We start from the raw sequence: 17,437 nt of genomic DNA, 5'->3' as shown, positions 1-17,437 counted from the left end.
TTCCAGGAAGACAGCATCTACAATGCCCAGAACAGGAGGGATAGCTAAAGGCTTGTGTTGAGGTAGGAGTAAGAATTCCCTAAGCCTCTTTTTGGAGTCAGAGCAATCCTGGCTTTCCCAGTGGAAATGTTCCCTAAGAGTGTGCAAGGTTTCACCAAAAGAAAAATCTTCTGGAGGGGAAGCAGAGGGTATGGAGTCCTCTGCATCAGAATCCTCATAGGTAGGTAAGGGCAAATCCTGGAAATCAGAAGAAACAGAAATTTCAGAATCAAAAGGAAAATCAGTTCTAGGTCTCTTAGAGAGTGAAGGCTGGCTTCCCCAAATTAAAGTAATAAGGTATTCAGCCATTCTTATCATTTGTTTTTTAGGCATATGGGCCTGACCATGTGGTTTGGACGTCTGTTTTCTAGGCATGGTTCGAGTTTTAGGCCTTGAAGAAGAAGATGGCATTGGTTTGAAATGCAAGTCAGTAGGCCTGAATACACCCTCAGATGCCAGTGCCTGCACAGTGGCTCTGGACCCATCCAAGGTAGAGACATCCATAGGTTCCAGAGTCGAGGAAGCATCTCGCGCCATACCAGACTCCGAATGGGTCTCAGTAGAGGCCTGCGAATTTGAAGTAGTGGGTATCAAGGGCTGTGAAAGCACCTCACTGAGTACCGGCGAACTGGTGACTAGCTTAACGGAAGTGTCGTCGGCAGCTTTGGACCTATGCGGTCTGTCTCTGTCTTTATCTTTTTTCGGAATGTCGGTAGTCGGATGGCTTACCAAAGCCATTTCTGGATAATTAAACAGAGTAGCTAAATAGTTTGATGCAAAAATGAACAGACGATGAATAGTTTGAGGACTGAATAAGGCACAAAACCGACAGTGAAGGACGTCGTGGTCTGGGCCTAGGCAAGGAATGCAGTACGAATGAAAATCTTTATGAGGCATTTGCTTTCCACAGTTAATACAATTGTTAACTTTTACTGACATCGGTTTAGAGCAAGAAAAAGGATCCCCAATGGGGTACTTAGCTTTTTTTGAAGACTTCGGTTCTGAAACTCGAAAACGAAAATTTCAGGAGTCGGCCAACCGGCACCTGCGAACAACTTCTGCTTCGGGCACCGTGCGGCAAGAAAGACTGATGTAATGGCGTCAGCTGCACGCTTTATACCCCTGACAACCTGACGTCATGGAAGAAGAGACAGCATCCGACGCAGTACCCAAGACTTTGATATTCAGGCTGGCTGAGGGCTACCTGCAGGCAGATAACCCAAATGTAATGACTGCAACAATGAAACACGGAGAACATCTTCTTTAATTGTTCCTTGAGATAAAAGGATCAGAAAAACATATGAAAAAAGAGCATCTGTTCCTGAAGAGGTTGAGGAATGCCCAAAATGGGGGGGTCCAAATCATCTAATACCCCTGATGAACGATGGACAGAACCCAGGAATCTTGAGTAATCCTTAACCAATTTGGAGCAGATAGGGAAAGAAACAGGAACATAACTGATGAGTGGGGATAAAGGATAGTCAAGACACAGCCTGACTTGTCTGGAAAAGTCAGTTTCTGAGCTGCAGAAATTTGAGTAGACTTAGCAGGAGGTGCTCTCCTACCACCCTTTTTACTCTTGGGAGGAAGCAGAGACTACCTACGGATAAAGGCAAATTTATTAGGATAGTCCCTTTGAAATCTGGGAACAGAGAAAACAAAAAAATGTTTCAGTTCCTGCATAGACTTAAAAAGCTCAGCAGCTGCAGAACCAAAAAGATATTTAGTATTTAGCAGAACATCCATCAGCTTGGCCTTAATATCACCAAGCAAAGGCTGAAGACAAAGCCAGGAATACCTTCTCAGCACAGAGCCAAAGGCAACAGCCCTAGAAGAGGCATCAGCTGCATCAAAACTGAATTTAATCGAATGGCAAGTTACTTGAGAAGAGGACCCTAATAAAGAAAGAGCCAAATTCTTCCCCTCAGAGTCAGGCAGGTCTGAAATAACCTAAAATGCCTGAAGAGAAGAGCCAAAATATACCTCATGTGGATCTGATAATTCACAACCCAAAAGGTCAAGATAGCAGTAGTATACACTTTCTTACCCAATCTCTCCATGGTTCTGCTGTCCTTGTCAGAGGCAGCAGCTTTGCAGAAGGTAAAAGCTTATATGGCTTATCAGAAGAAACAGAAGGGTGGGCAGAGGAACACTTGTAAAGGAATCTGCAATGATCAGAAACCTTATAAAACCTATCAGGTTTTTTTAGGAGCAGGGGGCTGGGAATTAGTGGCCTGAGAAGTTTCAGAAAAAGTGTCCAACAAGGCAGCAAAAACAGGAGGGACAACAGAGGGCTTGTGAGACTCCATTTGAAGGAGTTCATAATACCTCTGCTGGACATCACAGACCCAAGTACAACCCCACTTAAAAAAACTCCATCATATGAGAAACTATCTCTAAAGAAAATCTCCTCAAAGGGAGGATCAGGACTAATAGGAGTCCTCTTCCTCAGAACCATAGTTTAAAAGAGAGGGAATCTGGAAAGAATAGGCCATGGATTCTTCATCGGAATTAACATCCTCATCAGACAAAACTTGTTCTCTAGGTCTCAAGAGAAGTAAAACACCAAGGGGAAACAGGAACAGACACCCCTGAGAGGGCTTCAAAGCCATAAGGACATTAAACAAAACCTGTGTGAAATCTTGCCATTCATGCTGAGGGTCCTTAGAAGCAGAGGAAATGTGCTTAGTTTTCTCCATCTTTTTCAAAGGGACTTCAGCCCTAAAGATCTTAGGAGGGTCAAACTCCTGTCTACACTCAATAGGCATAGTAGAAATCTCTTCCCAAACAAAGATTTGTGGAACACCCCTAGGCCCTTTGGAAATAAACAGCAGCAGTTCTCCCCGAACATCCAAAACAGATGTCTGCAAGGTTTCAGGAGACCTAACAGAAGCCAGATCCATGCTGGAGTCTGAAATGGCCACAGCAGAGGAATTCAACTGAAAAAACAGTTGAACCTCCAGGCTTTCACCAACCTTGAAAGAGACATCTAATTGAGGTGGTACAGCCGAAGAATCCGACAGAGTTTGCTTGGTGATCTTCTTTGCAGATGGCTGGTATTTGGGCCTGGATGGTTCCGCCATAGTACCCTGAGCTTTTAAAATGTTGGTTCTCAAGATAAATGGCTAAACAGGAGAAATGACAACACAACATCTTTGGAACAAATGCCTGACAAACAGGACAAAACAAGCACTGTTTGCGAAGGTCCTTATAAGGAATCTGTCTCCCACACTGGCATTTCTCCTTTCTGGATGACAAGAAAACAACCACCACAAGTAAAAGAAGATAAGAAAAACCCCAACGGGGCACTTCTCTTTAAAACAGCTTGGCAACCAGCAGACCAACAAGCTTTCAGTCCAATGATCAAAGATGGCGTTCGAACTGGTGACATAGTTCTTCTGAGGATGGTACGCCCATACGTCACCTTTATGTCCTACGCTGCATGACATCTTTATTACAACCTAAGGCTTTGGTATACTGGCCGGACATCAAGTACCCCTTAGCACGGGATTCCAACTGTAAGGAATACTGCAAGAGTGATATGGAAGGACATCAAAAGGTCTTGAAAAATGTAACACTGGTTCAAATGGAGATGGAAAGAAAACAACATCAGTCTGTCAAGCATTAGTTTACACGTAACACAAAAGTTGGAAATACACATTCAAAAAGATTGTCTTGTATAATAGGGGGGGGGAAACTTTATCGTAATGGCTATGCTATCCATACTATCATGGAATGTAAATGAGATTACAGGTATTGAAAAAAAAATAGTGTATTAGATTATATTAAGAAATGCACAGAGCAAATAACAATGCTAGTAGACTCGCATTTGGAAAGAAATGAGCATATGAATTTTCACAAAGAAAGGATTTCAAGATGATATTCAGGACAGAGAAGGGAAATATAAGAGGGAAACTTTCTGAAGAAATTAGGAAAACATTTGGTATGAAGAAGTGAATTCAGTAGCAGAAACTGTCAGAATTTACATATTATCCGCCAAGGTACAATAACTAGGCAAGACTATATAGAAATTATGTTTCACAAAAACGTGCATTTAATTGAAAGCTTTGACGTATTCAATAACTATTTTAAAACATGCACTGAAAAAATAAGATAAAAATGCAGGATAATGAATTAAAAATGATACACTGGTGCTTTCCCACCTACCTGTTAAAAGGGGAGGGGAGGGGAAATTATTCTACAGTTATAAGCGAAGACAGAAATATCTTCAGAAGTTACAGCTACTTAGTGGGATAAAATGGAGTTTAAAATAGGGCAGAAATAAGACAGCGAGATGGTTAAGAATTACTCAGAGGAGCTGCCAAAGGTCAAAGTACTGTAGAATAAAGGGAATCTCACAGAGCAAGAAAAGAGTTAGAGAAAATAAGTGATTATCTGGATAATATGCATGATTTTAGAAAGACTGTTGTTAAATAACTATTTCTGATAACTCCAGAGCACAAAAACTTTTAACACAATGACCTAGGCAACAGAAAGTAGAAAGTGTTTCCTCCAAACGTAGGGTGTCTATCACAAGGAAAGAAGTAGGATCCTGTAGAGGTATGAAAGATATTCCAGAGGTTTTATTAAAATCTGTATACAGCAGAAAAAGAAAGAGCACAGATGGAAATATTTATGGAAGACTTAATTATGCCAAGTTACAGGTAGATGAGGCACAACTAGCAGTTAAGATAAGAGGAGAAGAGATTAAAACATGGTGATGTATAATCAATTTCAAGAAAGTCTCCTGGAACAGATGGTATTCCTGTGGAAGGTTGGAAGTCAGGAGGGAAGAAATTGATAATGATCTAGAAGATTTTAACAGTATTTTAAAACGAAGGGGGGGCGCACCAACACCTTTGAAGAAAGCTATGGTGGATGCATTAGCTAAAGACAGTAAAGATCCCATCAGGCCCACCTTCATATAGACCCATTTAAATTTTCATGTCTATACTACCTAAAGGAATGACAAATATGTGTTACCAAAATTGACATATATGGATCACTGTGGTTTTGTGGGGGTGAAGCAAACATTTGGCAACATTAACAGAACAATGATGATCCAGAGGGAAGCAGAAGGTAAGAAAATACTCCTGTTGTTGGTGAATCTTAGCACAAAGAAAACATTCAACAGAGTAAGCTGGGATTTTTATGAGTACGGCAATAGAAGTATTTGCATTCCCCTGACACAATAATGTAAATTAGATGGATATATGAAGGATCAGTGGCAAGAATTAAAGTGGGAGGATTTCTCTCTGATAAGTTGTGTCCGAACAGAGAAACCAGGAAAGTGAGTCCTCTTTCCCCTTTGTAATATGCTTTATATTTGGAGCCACTGGCAAAAAAAATAAGTAACTCAGAAATGCAAGATGTAATTGGAAAGGCATGGTATGGTATGGTACACACAAGAACAGCTGGCTTTACTTGCAGATGTTTTTTTACCTGATAAATCCAAAAAAAGGACATCCCAGTTTTGTAGAACATTTTGAGACCGATTCAAGTCTTTTAAGAAAATAATATTAATGAAGATAAAACAAAGGCTACGGCTGTAAATTATGAACCCACACACAAATTGGTTCAGCAATACCCGTATGGGTCTATATTAGTTCCACAAAAGACGTATTCATTGAATATGTCTTCAGCAAACACCAGCCTCTGAAAAATCACTTCAATGAACCGCAGAAATTTTCTGGCCATCACCCTCAACTTTACCCTTTTCCCCACTGCAGTAGAATCTCAGATTGGTATATATAGTTAAGGGGGTGTGGGGGGGGGCAAAGCCCCCCAGTTGGGTGGATTTGATTTAGTCCAATGTGTGTTCTGCATGGTTGGTTTGCCAAGTGTTTGCGAACTGTGGGAAAAATTCCACTGTTCACTGAAGTGAATTTCGTCAGCTGGTGTTCAACGAAGACGTATTCGATGAATACATTTTTTGCGGAATTAAGATAGACCTACCCACATTTACAGGGGCAAGATTAGAAAATGTATTTAGGAGTATGGATCAAAAAATGCTTCAGTTAAGGATATGTGGGAAGACACCAAATAAAGAAAATATAAAAACTGAGAAACCTGAAGCTCTTGTTTATGGATATGGGTAGCAAGATACAAGGAGTACAGATGTTTTTAGTCTCTTTAATTTTATACATGGATCAAGTTTATGTTTTTCAACAACAGGAGAAGTTATGGATAATAATAATTAATAGAGAGATGAAGGAATTTACTTGGGAGGGAAACAAGGTAAGAGTTAAGTGCTGTAAATTTTGTCTTCCAACATAAGTTGGTTTAGGAGTACCTGATTTGAGGGGATATTTTAGAGGCATACAGTTAAAGGTCATACACACAACACAAGCAGAAGGTTATAATTCAAAACAGAAAGGGAGGACGATGATGATGAAGTGGGGGGGTCAAGAAATAAAGAGTATGAGTTTGGATGCAGATCTCTCAGGAGAATAACAACAGCCACACAAAATATTCTATTCACAAAGTAACAGAAATTACTCTGAGAACCAAGCCAACATGAGAATGGATAATTTAGATTTTATCAATAGGGATGAATGCAAGTAAGGATACAGAAAACAGGCAAGACGTGGGTGGAATTTACTTGGGGGGAAAAACATGACAAAGAAGCCAAAGTATTAGAAGCAAACAACCAGAGAGCGAAAGGTAATACAGTGGCATGAGCCCAAGGTGACGTTTTGACTGCAGGCTGGAGACTGCCTTCCCTACTACGGACTGATAGAGTATAGGCAAAGAGAAAGTGATGGGGAAATCTTAAGAGCAAGATCTGCTCTAGTAGAGTTTTAAGTTGGTTCTAGAATAGGAGCTGTTGTTAAGAAGGGATAATTAGTTAAACATATAAAATACTGCACCATAATAACTATTACAATCAATCAGAGGAGTTAGAAAAAGATTGGGGATGACAGACTGGACAAGAAATTTACAAGAGGACAATGGCAGAATATATGTATGGCTCCCAAGTATGCAACAAAGTCCAGAAGGTTTAGAATCTCTGCTTGAAAATGTGTGCTTATGTATTTTTATATCCCAAGCAGACGTCAAATAGTTTTTTTTCAGGTAGACAGCAAATGTTGGAGGTGTGATAAGAGAGAAAAGGTAACAAGGAGCATACGTTCTGGGAGTGGAATGAGTTGGCAGACTTTAAAAATTCCCTATTGAGTACTCTGTCAGAAATGTATTGGTTGAGCAATTGCCTAGACATTGTAAGGCCTTACCAGGTTTAATTCTGTTAGCTACCAAAAAAGCAATTTCTAGAAAATGAAAATTTAAACCAATTGTATTTGAAGTACTGAATATTATAAAAGACATAAAAGAACTGGAAGAGGAATCTTTAGAAAACGAAAGGAGCAAATTACATAAAAAATAAATGGAAACAATGGAACAACACATGCAGAATGACGTTCAGGAAGAGGAGCAGTGAAGTTTAAGGGAAGGCACAAATTCAGCAATTTATGTAATGTTAAACTGATGACAGTTACAAAGAGAAAATATATATTTTTTTTATTTTATTTTATTTTGCATTTCTTAACCGGGATGGTCCAACTGGACACAGGTCCATTTTCAGGGAAGGCCTGGGGAGAAAAGCTCCACAGTAAGTAAAATTTTACACAACATGTTAAAATACGGTATATAGAGAATTTTCAAACAATATGTTAAAATACAGTATACAGCAGAAGACATAAGACCTATATATACAGGAAAAAAATGTTAGACATAGTTAATAACAGAATAAGTATATAAATTCAATCAGCATTAGGAGAAGACCTAGACTGCCATATATATTACAGTATCTATATTAGGAAGTGAGGTATACAAGTGGAATCATTTGAGAACTTATGTAATACATGGGAATAGCCACTTATTCTTTAAGTGCGTTAAAGTGAGAAGAGGTAGGGCCAAAAATCAGAGCAGGAGGGAGATTATTCCAGGTTCTAGCTATGGAGTGGGAGAACAGTGCTTTTCCTGCAGTATTGTTAGCCCTAGAGATACAGAGGAGGGGTCTGTCAGAAGACCTGAGAGGATGATTTGTATTATATTGGGTGAGAAGTTGGCCTGGTGCAGGTTTTTTTTCTGGATGTGTTACCACATTGTAGGCAATGAGTAATTGGTGATAGGTTAGTAGCTGGGGCAGTTCCAGCCATTGCAGTTCCCTTAGAGCCTGAAAATGGTGGGTTCTAAAGGTGGAGTTGTTTACAAACTTGGTGATTTTATTATAACATGATTCAAGTCTGGCAAGGTCAAGTTTTCTAAGCTGGGTAAGAACTGGAGCAGCATACATTAGGGTAGACAAGAGGCGAGTTTGGGCTATGGTAATCCGTGCTTGTTTTGAGAGGGATTTCCTGTGCCTATATAGTGTTCCCATTTTTTTATGCACTTTTTTGATAGTTTGTGAAATGTGGACGTCGAAGTGTAGATTTTTATCAATTTCAACACCTAGGAGTTTGGTGTGGTCAGAGGGAGAGATAATACTGCCATTTTTGGAGGAGATAGTGAAGGACAGATGGGTGGAAATGGTTTTGTTGGGGGTGAAAAGTAGTAATTTGGTTGTATTAGAGTTAGGATAAGTTGGATCTGAGTGATACAACTTTCCACACAGCTAAAGGATTCCTGGGTGAGTTGCTGTAGGGTGGGAAGTGATGGAGCTAAACAGATCAGAGTTGAACTGTCAGCGTATTGTATAAGTGAAGCATGTTGTGTGGTGGTATGGAGATTATTGGTAAATATGGAGAAAAGAAGTGGGCCTAATATGGAGCCTTGTGGTACACCTATGGTAGTTGGGTGTAAGGGGAATAGTACACTTTGCCATTGGACAGATTGTTGCCTATCTGACAGATAGCTTTTAAACCAGGCTATAGCAGAAGGGGCAAAGGATAGGGATGTCAGGGTATCTAGTAGTAAGGAATGTGAAACCATGTCAAATGCTTTGCAGAGGTCTAGAAATATTGCAGATACAAAGTTATTATTATTTCTATATCGGTTGATCAGATTGGTGAAAGAGGGCAGAGCGGTGGTTGTGCTATGGTGTTGTTGGAAGTCATGCTGTGTGGGGGAGAGGAGATGGTGTGAGTTTAGGAATTCTGTTACCTGAGAATGTATACATTTCTCTAGTATATTAGATAAGGGGGAATAGAATGGCAATGGGACAATAATATGAGTATTCTAAGAGTTTCCGCCTTTATGTACTGGAATAATGTATGATACCTTCCATAGCTGTGGGACATGTGCTTCTTGTACGGAGCGATTGATAAGAATAGAAATAGGGTAGGATAAGGATTCAGCAGTTACTTTTAGGAAGTTGGCTGGTAGACGGTAAGCAGCAAGGGTGGTAGGTTTCAGTTTTAGGAGGTGTTTTTTAATTGTTAAGGTGGGAACGGGTGAGAGTGTAAAGGATGGGATATTGTCAGGGCCTAGTTGGGTTATATGTAGGGCTGTTTTTGGATCCTTGGGAGGATAGTGCTAAGACGGATTCTGTGAAGTGGTGATTGAACTGGGAGGCAATGTCCTTGTTGTCATTCATGGAGTGGAAGTGGTAGTTTTGCCTGGTTTTAGGAGAGAGTTAATAGCATGCCAAAACTTTTGAGGATCTTTTGAATGTTTGTTTTGGACACTGATGAACTAATTTTGTCTGAGTTTAGTTTGTCTCTTGGCCTGATTTCGAAGTTGTAGGTAACTTTGTTTGACTAGGCTAGTATTGTCTTTCTTCCAAATTTTCCAAGCCTTGGCTAGGCTAGTATTGTCTTTCTTCCAAATTTTCCAAGCCTTAACCCTTGACTATAGAAGGGCTCTAATTTCCCTAGTTAGCTATGGTGCATAGTTTGCCTTTGCTCTTATTTTACTAATTGGTGCGAGTCTATCAAAGATATTGATGAGTATATTGTTGAAGTAGTGAACGGGCTTGGTCTTGTTGCGGTTTCCAGTTACTACATTTTAGAATACTGTTTAGTTCTTGTATATTTAGTTTCCAAGTATCTCTGACTTGTCTAAAAGCAATGGGTTTGGCTATGTTGGTACGTTTCCGCAGGAGGGAGATGATCACTACGACCATCAGGAAGGTATCCTGTGTGATAGTTTTGTTTGGGACAGTTAACTAGTGTCCAATCTAAAATAGACTGTTTGTGGGGTTTTTTGTCAGCTCTAGTGGGTTCTTGGATAAGTTGGGTAAAACTGTAAAGATTAATATGGTTAGTGGGGTTGTTAGAGGTACAGGCTGACCAATCAGTGTTGGTCACCTAGTAAGATGGTTTCTTGGTGGAGATTATATGTGGTCCATTGTAACATTTCTTCAATGATGGGAGAGTTATTACATGGGGGAATATAACAGCAGAGAATGATAATAGGTTCAACCTTAAGCATAAATGACACAAAAACTAAGGTGTCGGCATTCTGAAATTTAGGTATGGGGGTTTGTAGAGGTTTTAGGTCGACTGTATTTTTGTAGAGAATAGCAACTCCACCTCCTTTTTACCAACTCTATCCAGTCTTAGGATATTATATCCTGGTGGGAGAATTTCTTCATTTGGGTACTGGGTTTTAGTCATGTCTCGGTAATGGTTAGTAAGTCAGAGGAGTAGTGAGCTATAAATGCATGTAGGTCAGAAACTTTGTTAGAGATACTTCTGATGTTGGCATTCAGAATCAATAGGTCAGAGATTTGCCTAGCAGAGAGTTTTGTGGTCTAGGGTTTGGGTGTATGTCTCCAGATACAAGTGGATTTTTAGTGATAAACAGTATGTGTTTGTGTGCACTATGTCCATGTTGAATCTAAATGATGTTTTTCTAGTGTAAGATGGTGTTATGTGAGACTTATGAATGTGTAGGATTAAGCGGTCTTTAAATAATGTAGAAGACATAGGAAAGGAAATGTGGGAATGTATATTTGTTTGAGAAAGTGTTATGTGGAATGATGTGTTTTCTAGTGATGTGTTTGTATATAATGATGTGATGTTTGTTAGGTATGTGAGGGTTAGGAAAACAAATCCTAGGATTAATATTTTATGAGGGAGTAGTGGTTGGGTCTTAGTGGTTTTGGGGTTCAAGTATGGATGTGAGTGTGAATGCATGGCAAGTAGATACTATGTACCTTATTAAGGTAGAAATTTGAAGGGTGTGTGTATGAGAGGTCTTTGATTGGAGGAGGGTGTGATCAGGTGATCTGGAGTTAGAATAAATGTAGAGGTAGCGGGGGTGGGTAGGAAATGGGGGCAGGGGAAGGGAGCAGAGTGAGCCGAGCACAGCAAGGCAAATGGAGCAGGGCTACACTAGTCCTCGAGACTGCAGAACCTATCTATAGGGCCGGTCAGGACAGAACAGTAAAAGGAAGATACCTTTGTCATCGAGCAGGAGTGGGAGGGAGTTATGCAGGTTCAAGGTGGGGGAGGGGGTAGACACAAAGTAATACAAGGTTGTGGGTCAGAAAAACTGGACTAGGCCAGCTGCTAAAAAGAAAACAGGAAAACCAACCTAAGTCAATTCCAGGTCAATGTAGTGCAGTACCTTCCTAATAACTGCAAATCTTATGCTACTAATCTAGTACAGTGTGGTGAAAAGGACTACCACTTCTACAGGGAAAAACAATTGAAGTATGGGCTGCAGGTACATAGATAAACCTTTTCCAAGAGAAAGCAGTTTTAAGTAATTGACCTAGGAGTACAATAGGAAGAGAAAAATGGGGGGACCAGTACTGTGCACATGTACAGTGAAAGGGGAAAGAGTCTTCAGTTTAGAGGACAGAATAAATACAACTCTAACATACACTAGTGTAGCTGAAAGTACTTTAGTGTTCCACTGATGCAGGCTCTCACAGTGAGGGCAACAAGACAGCCTTGGGTTGACTGGAGGTTGGCTAAGACGCAGGATGAAACTTTTGCTGAGGGGAATGTGAGCACACTACTGGGGATTCCTATGAAGCAAGGCAGAAAAGCTAAGTATAATGTATGTAAATAGAAAAAAAAATGTTAATATGCTTTTTCTTTTCTGCTAATGCACGTTTGCCCAAGTCTTAAGAGACAATTTAATAAACGTGCTTACAAAATAACAGTAGATGTCCTACTGATCACTGTTGTACTATTCCAATACTTGTGCGTTATCCTGCTGCATGTAAACCTTACATCTGGCTGGGATACTGAAGTCAAATACCCTTGACGATCCTACATCTGGCATATGATCTCAGTCCGTGGGTATAGGGATACATAAGCGGACGTATGGGTGCAGGAAAAGAATACTTGAAGTTGTCTGTTCTGGTTAGAACCAAACAAATCGATTAAAGGTATACCCCATTTGTGGACTATGTGCAGGAAAACATCTCCATGTAATACACACTTGTGGGGGTCTTCTCTGGATCTGCAGAGGTTGTCTGTGAATACATTGCCCTCTGAAGCTATGTAGATTGAATACAGGGAGAGTTTTCTTTGAATGGGTATGTCCCATGCCATTAGAGGTTGTCTTCACAGCTGGTTAGACTTAGTGCCTACATCTGTTGATGTACCATATGAATGAGTTATTGTCTGTGAACACTTTCAGGAGGCTCAGGCTCCACAAGTGACAGAGCACCTAAAAAAGACTTGAATGAGTGCTTTTATTTCCTTTACACTGATGCATTTCTTGACTTCTATGAATGACCACTGTCTCTAAACTATGATGGACCCTATCCAAGCCCTTGAGTCTGTGTAGGTAAGTAGGAGGAATTGGCTGTTGCGAATGGAGCTCCTGTACTGAATTTCACTTGGGAAATTCAACAATGCAGCTCGCGCTTTAGAGGGAAAGAGGGGTATCTGGAAATGTGAGGTGGGGTGACAGTGTTGATACCACAGGGAATTCAAGTGCCACTTGATCTTCCTCGTGCAATCTGACATAAAGTACCATCGGAACTGTGGCTGCAATAAATACCTCAAACTAATTTTAATATTCAAAAAACAAACCAAAAGGTTCCGAACCAGCAGGTGTAAAACTCCAAAGGTTTATTACAAAATGTAAAAGTAAAGCACTTTTCGTCTCCCTTAGTAGGAAGACTTCTTCAGACAAAGGAAAAAATCATCAAACAAAATTTAAAACCCAAAAAAAAGGGGGGGTGTTACAAAATTACAAACAGCTGCCTTAATTGAACCCACTGACATACCTTCACATTTAAAGCTGTATTAAATTAAAAGCATAAATAAATGTCCACTTAGTGTAGACAGGGTGTCAAACATAAAAAAGTTTTCAAAAAAGAAACATGAACTTGATAAAAGTAACCAAGAATGTCTTAGTGAAGATTCATGAACCTAATCAAGTGTAAATACCGTTTGTTTCCCTTAAAATACATTTTTGCAAACAACTTTTCATAGGGTAAAACAAAACTCATACAGAATCTTGTGATTAAAAGGAAAATAAAATGAAGTAATGCTTGAAACCAAATATAATATCCATTCCTTAACAGAAAAGGTAGTAAGGAGTACACATCTGTAATGCATAATGAAGAATCAATAATAAATGAATAAATAAACAGTGAAACTCAACTAGGAGTCTGCAATAAGCGGAATTTCAAAGGCGTTTTCAATAAAAGAAATATTATTTCTAATATTAAATAACTGAATATGTTTATTTCTGTGTTAAAAATCTAACACACAAATTGCTTGTCATTTCAACGCCAACAGAATGCAACAGTATATGAAAAATAATTTTTCTTTTTTTTTTTCCTGCTACTTTATTTATTACCTTTTTCACACATAGTACAAACTCATTTGCAGAACAATGTGCCGTATTCATGGGCACGATTGTGAACTCATTTTTAATTTGTTTGGCTATCCGCCTTTTTCGCATGCTTAGTACCTGCATGGTTCTTGAATGAAGTACCGTCTTGTGAATCCGGTGGTTTGTTTGTTTTGATTTAGACGTGTCTTTCACACAATGCCTTGCCATATTTTTTCTGAAACAGCTGCATTTTGATTTGTTTTGGCTGCTACAACTGTGCATACTAAAGCTTAGAAAGTGTTCTCATCGCAGCTTGGTTCTTTACCCATTGCTCAAGGAACATTTAAAAAAATATATATATATTTTTCATATACTGTTGTTGCATTCTGTTGGCATTGAAATGACAAGCAATTTCTGTGTTCGATTTTTAACACAGAAATAAACATATTCGGTTATTTAATATTAGAAATAAAATTTCTTTTATTGAAAACGCCTTTGAAATTCCGCTTATTGCAGACTCCTAGTTGAGTTTCACTGTTTATTTATTCATTTATTATTGATTATTCATTATGCATTACAGATGTGTACTCCTTACTACCTTTTCTGTTAAGGAATGGATATTATATTTGATTGCAAGCATTACTTCATTTTATTTTCCTTTTAATCACAAGATTCTGTATGAGTTTTGTTTTACCCTATGAAAAGTTGTTTGCTAAAATGTATTTTAAGGGAAACTAACAGTATTTACACTTGATTAGGTTCATGAAGCTTCACTAAGACATTCTTGGTTACTTTTATCAAGTTCATGTTTCTTTTTTGAAAACTTTTTTATGTTTGACACCCTGTCTACACTAAGTGGACATTTATTTATGTTTTTAATATAATGCAACACTAAATGTGAAGGTATGTCAGTGGGTTCAATTAAGGCAGCTGTTTGTAATTTTGTAACACACACACCCTTTTTTGGGTTTTAAATTGTGTTTGATGATTTTTTCCTTTGTCTGAAGAAGTCTTCCTACTAAGGGAGACGAAAAGCGCTTTACTTTCACATTTTCTAATAAACCTTTGGAGTTTTACACCTGCTGGTTCGGAACCTTTTGGTTTGTTTTTTGACAGTTTGTTTTTCTTCAGTTTTGGAATTGTTAATTTTAATATTCAATATAATGCTAACTTCAGGGTCAGCCTACTGGTATTTTCAAAACAAATCTGATCTTTCTTGGGGCATAGGTGTATACTAGGTTAATGACCACTATGGCCATTATAAGCCTAGCTGTGCAACCCAAATGTGTCCACAAATTATATGTTTTAAATGTTTGTATAGGGGTGATTGTTGGCTATGACATGGTTTACTACATGGTGCTTTATAATGGTCATCTAATCATTAACACCTTTGGGAAGAGGGCCAGCAGTCATGATTCTAGAACACCTGATTGGTTACACCCACGAATACTGGAAACAGAGGAGGTATGGCTGCCCTGCTACAAACTGGCAACACCTTTCCTTAGGGGAGGGCATCTGTTTGCGGTCCCAAAGTATTCCCTTTGGAGATTACAGTTTCAGAAAAAGTTACATTTCTATGGAAAGGCCACAGAAAGGGAAAGGACACCATCATCAGCAGCCATCAGGTGTTCCATCTAACTGCCCCATAAAATATTTGTTTACATAGTCAGAACTTTCAGGGGAAAGGGTTCCACTACCTTTCATTAATATTAAATTCCACAAAACTTTAATGGAGATTTGGAATCTCCCTACACCCCTTTACATATGTACATTAATTCTATGGTTGGACAACCATGAAGCCCTCACTAAGCCTAGATGACATAAAAAGCTGCACTTAAGAATGCTGGAAAATGGACCTAAGCAGCCCCGGTGTCTAAAGAATTAAGTCTGAGCTACAACTTCCATATTTTTCTCTCCTGAAAATGCTCCTTTGTGAGCATCCAATAGTGTAGTACAGCTTGTAAAGAATTAACTTGTGTCAGTAGTGTTAATGCTGGCACTGAAGAAGGCTGGGTGAATCCAAGTATTCGTTTAAGGAATCAATACCCCTACAAACAGAAGTGAGAGAAGATACAAATTCATAAACAAAAGCACAATATAAAGAAAACCACATTTTATCCATAGGAAAGTTTCTCCAAGTACACACAAACATGGCACATGGGGACTACACTTTTCATTTAAGCACTAATATTACTACATGTCAGGGAAAATGAAAATCCCCAAATCTGCGGTGATCTTTGAGTTTTAGACAACTGAAGAAACAGCCCTTCTTTTTCAACTGCTATATATATATTACACATGCAATGTTTACTGGTGTAAATGACTGCCACAGAACTGTACATCTCTCCTTAAGCTAGATCATGCATGGGTTCCCAATCTAAAATGGACTGATCTGTAGTGACACAGATAATATAGGTTTGAAGCCTTTATACGTGTTAGAAATTTCTCTAGAATTACTATTTTCTAAAAAAAACTTTGCTAATACCCTTATTATGCTGCTCCCCCAACCCCAAGCTATCTCAAGGCAGAAAACAACATGTAATGGGGCAATCCATAGGAGCTATGTGAAAAACCCAATGCTAGATCCTACTAGCTCCCTGAAAAGAATTTGTGTGGCAATCTGTATGGTTATCCACCTACCACAATCAAAGGACTAAATTTTACAGGGCTGACATTAGCACTGACAACGGAAGGCAAAATAAATAAATAAATAAATATCATAAATAAAAAGCAATACTAAGCACAGTCAACAATATACTCATGACATAAAGACAGTTTTGGCACAAAACAGCCTTACTGTAAGCTGAAAGATGTGGCTACAGTATAATAAAATCTTTCTATTGACAAAACACACAGCAAAAAACGAAGAACACAAATTGACATGAAACAACCTTGACTTTGCATTATGTTGTACAAGGCAGGATTGCAGGTACCACACCAATGCAAATAATGTAGTGTTGAGGCCTGGGGAGACAGATACTCTTAGTAAAACATAAAAGGACAGTGACAGTACAGACAAAACTAGTTTGGCACAGTTTTACAACAGTTATCCTGGATGAAAGATGTGAAGTTACACTAGGCAAAGGTATTGATCTTTGACACAAAACACACCCTAACTAATAATGTAAATACTTACTCTAACATTAGGATTATCTGGTCTGCATAGACCAGGGAACAGCTCCCTCAGCTTTTCTTTTTCATTTTTGGTCTTAACAACTGGCTCTGTAAAAGGAGAGAAAATACATCATCCCATCAAAAACAAGTTTATTGCAATCATTTTAAAAAGAAGTAAAAGATAAAAAACTGTAAAAGGAAAAGGAACAGGAAACAGATTATACTTTGTGGATATACAGCTAGTGTGCATGTGTGTGTTTTACACACACACACACACACACACACACACACACACACACACACACACACTTTCATATACAAAATACTTTAGGAAAATACAGAATGAAGAGGTTTTTAAAGTGTTTTTTTAGATTATTATACAAACCCAGAATCTCATCTATACTTTCATTTTACTACAACTATAATGTAGCATGAATTACATTACGATAAAATCAGAATTCTGTAGCATTTTTAATTAAATAGATTATATCTTTAACTGATAATGTTGTAACATGACTATGTCACTTAGGCATACCATTTAGTATTCTTTCTGAATGGAGCAGTTCTTATGAATGAAATACATGATGGTGTAAGTTTT

General features: G+C 38.6%; 1 protein-coding gene across 1 annotated transcript in view; it reads right to left on the bottom strand.

Moving 5' to 3' along the window:
- The window catches only part of DHX8 (DEAH-box helicase 8), a 959,075-nt gene that overhangs the window by 848,433 nt on the left and 93,205 nt on the right, over positions 1 to 17,437 (bottom strand). The window contains exon 4 of the mRNA XM_044055176.1: positions 16,862 to 16,947. Coding sequence (XP_043911111.1) covers positions 16,862 to 16,947 — 86 coding nt within the window. The remainder of the gene's footprint in view (positions 1 to 16,861; positions 16,948 to 17,437) is intronic.

This window comes from Protopterus annectens, chromosome 13.part0 (assembly GCF_019279795.1).
Source record: "Protopterus annectens isolate FY-2018-M chromosome 13.part0, PAN1.0, whole genome shotgun sequence".
In the NCBI taxonomy this organism is placed as follows: domain Eukaryota; kingdom Metazoa; phylum Chordata; order Ceratodontiformes; family Protopteridae; genus Protopterus; species Protopterus annectens.
This window is presented reverse-complemented; position numbering and strand designations above follow the sequence as displayed.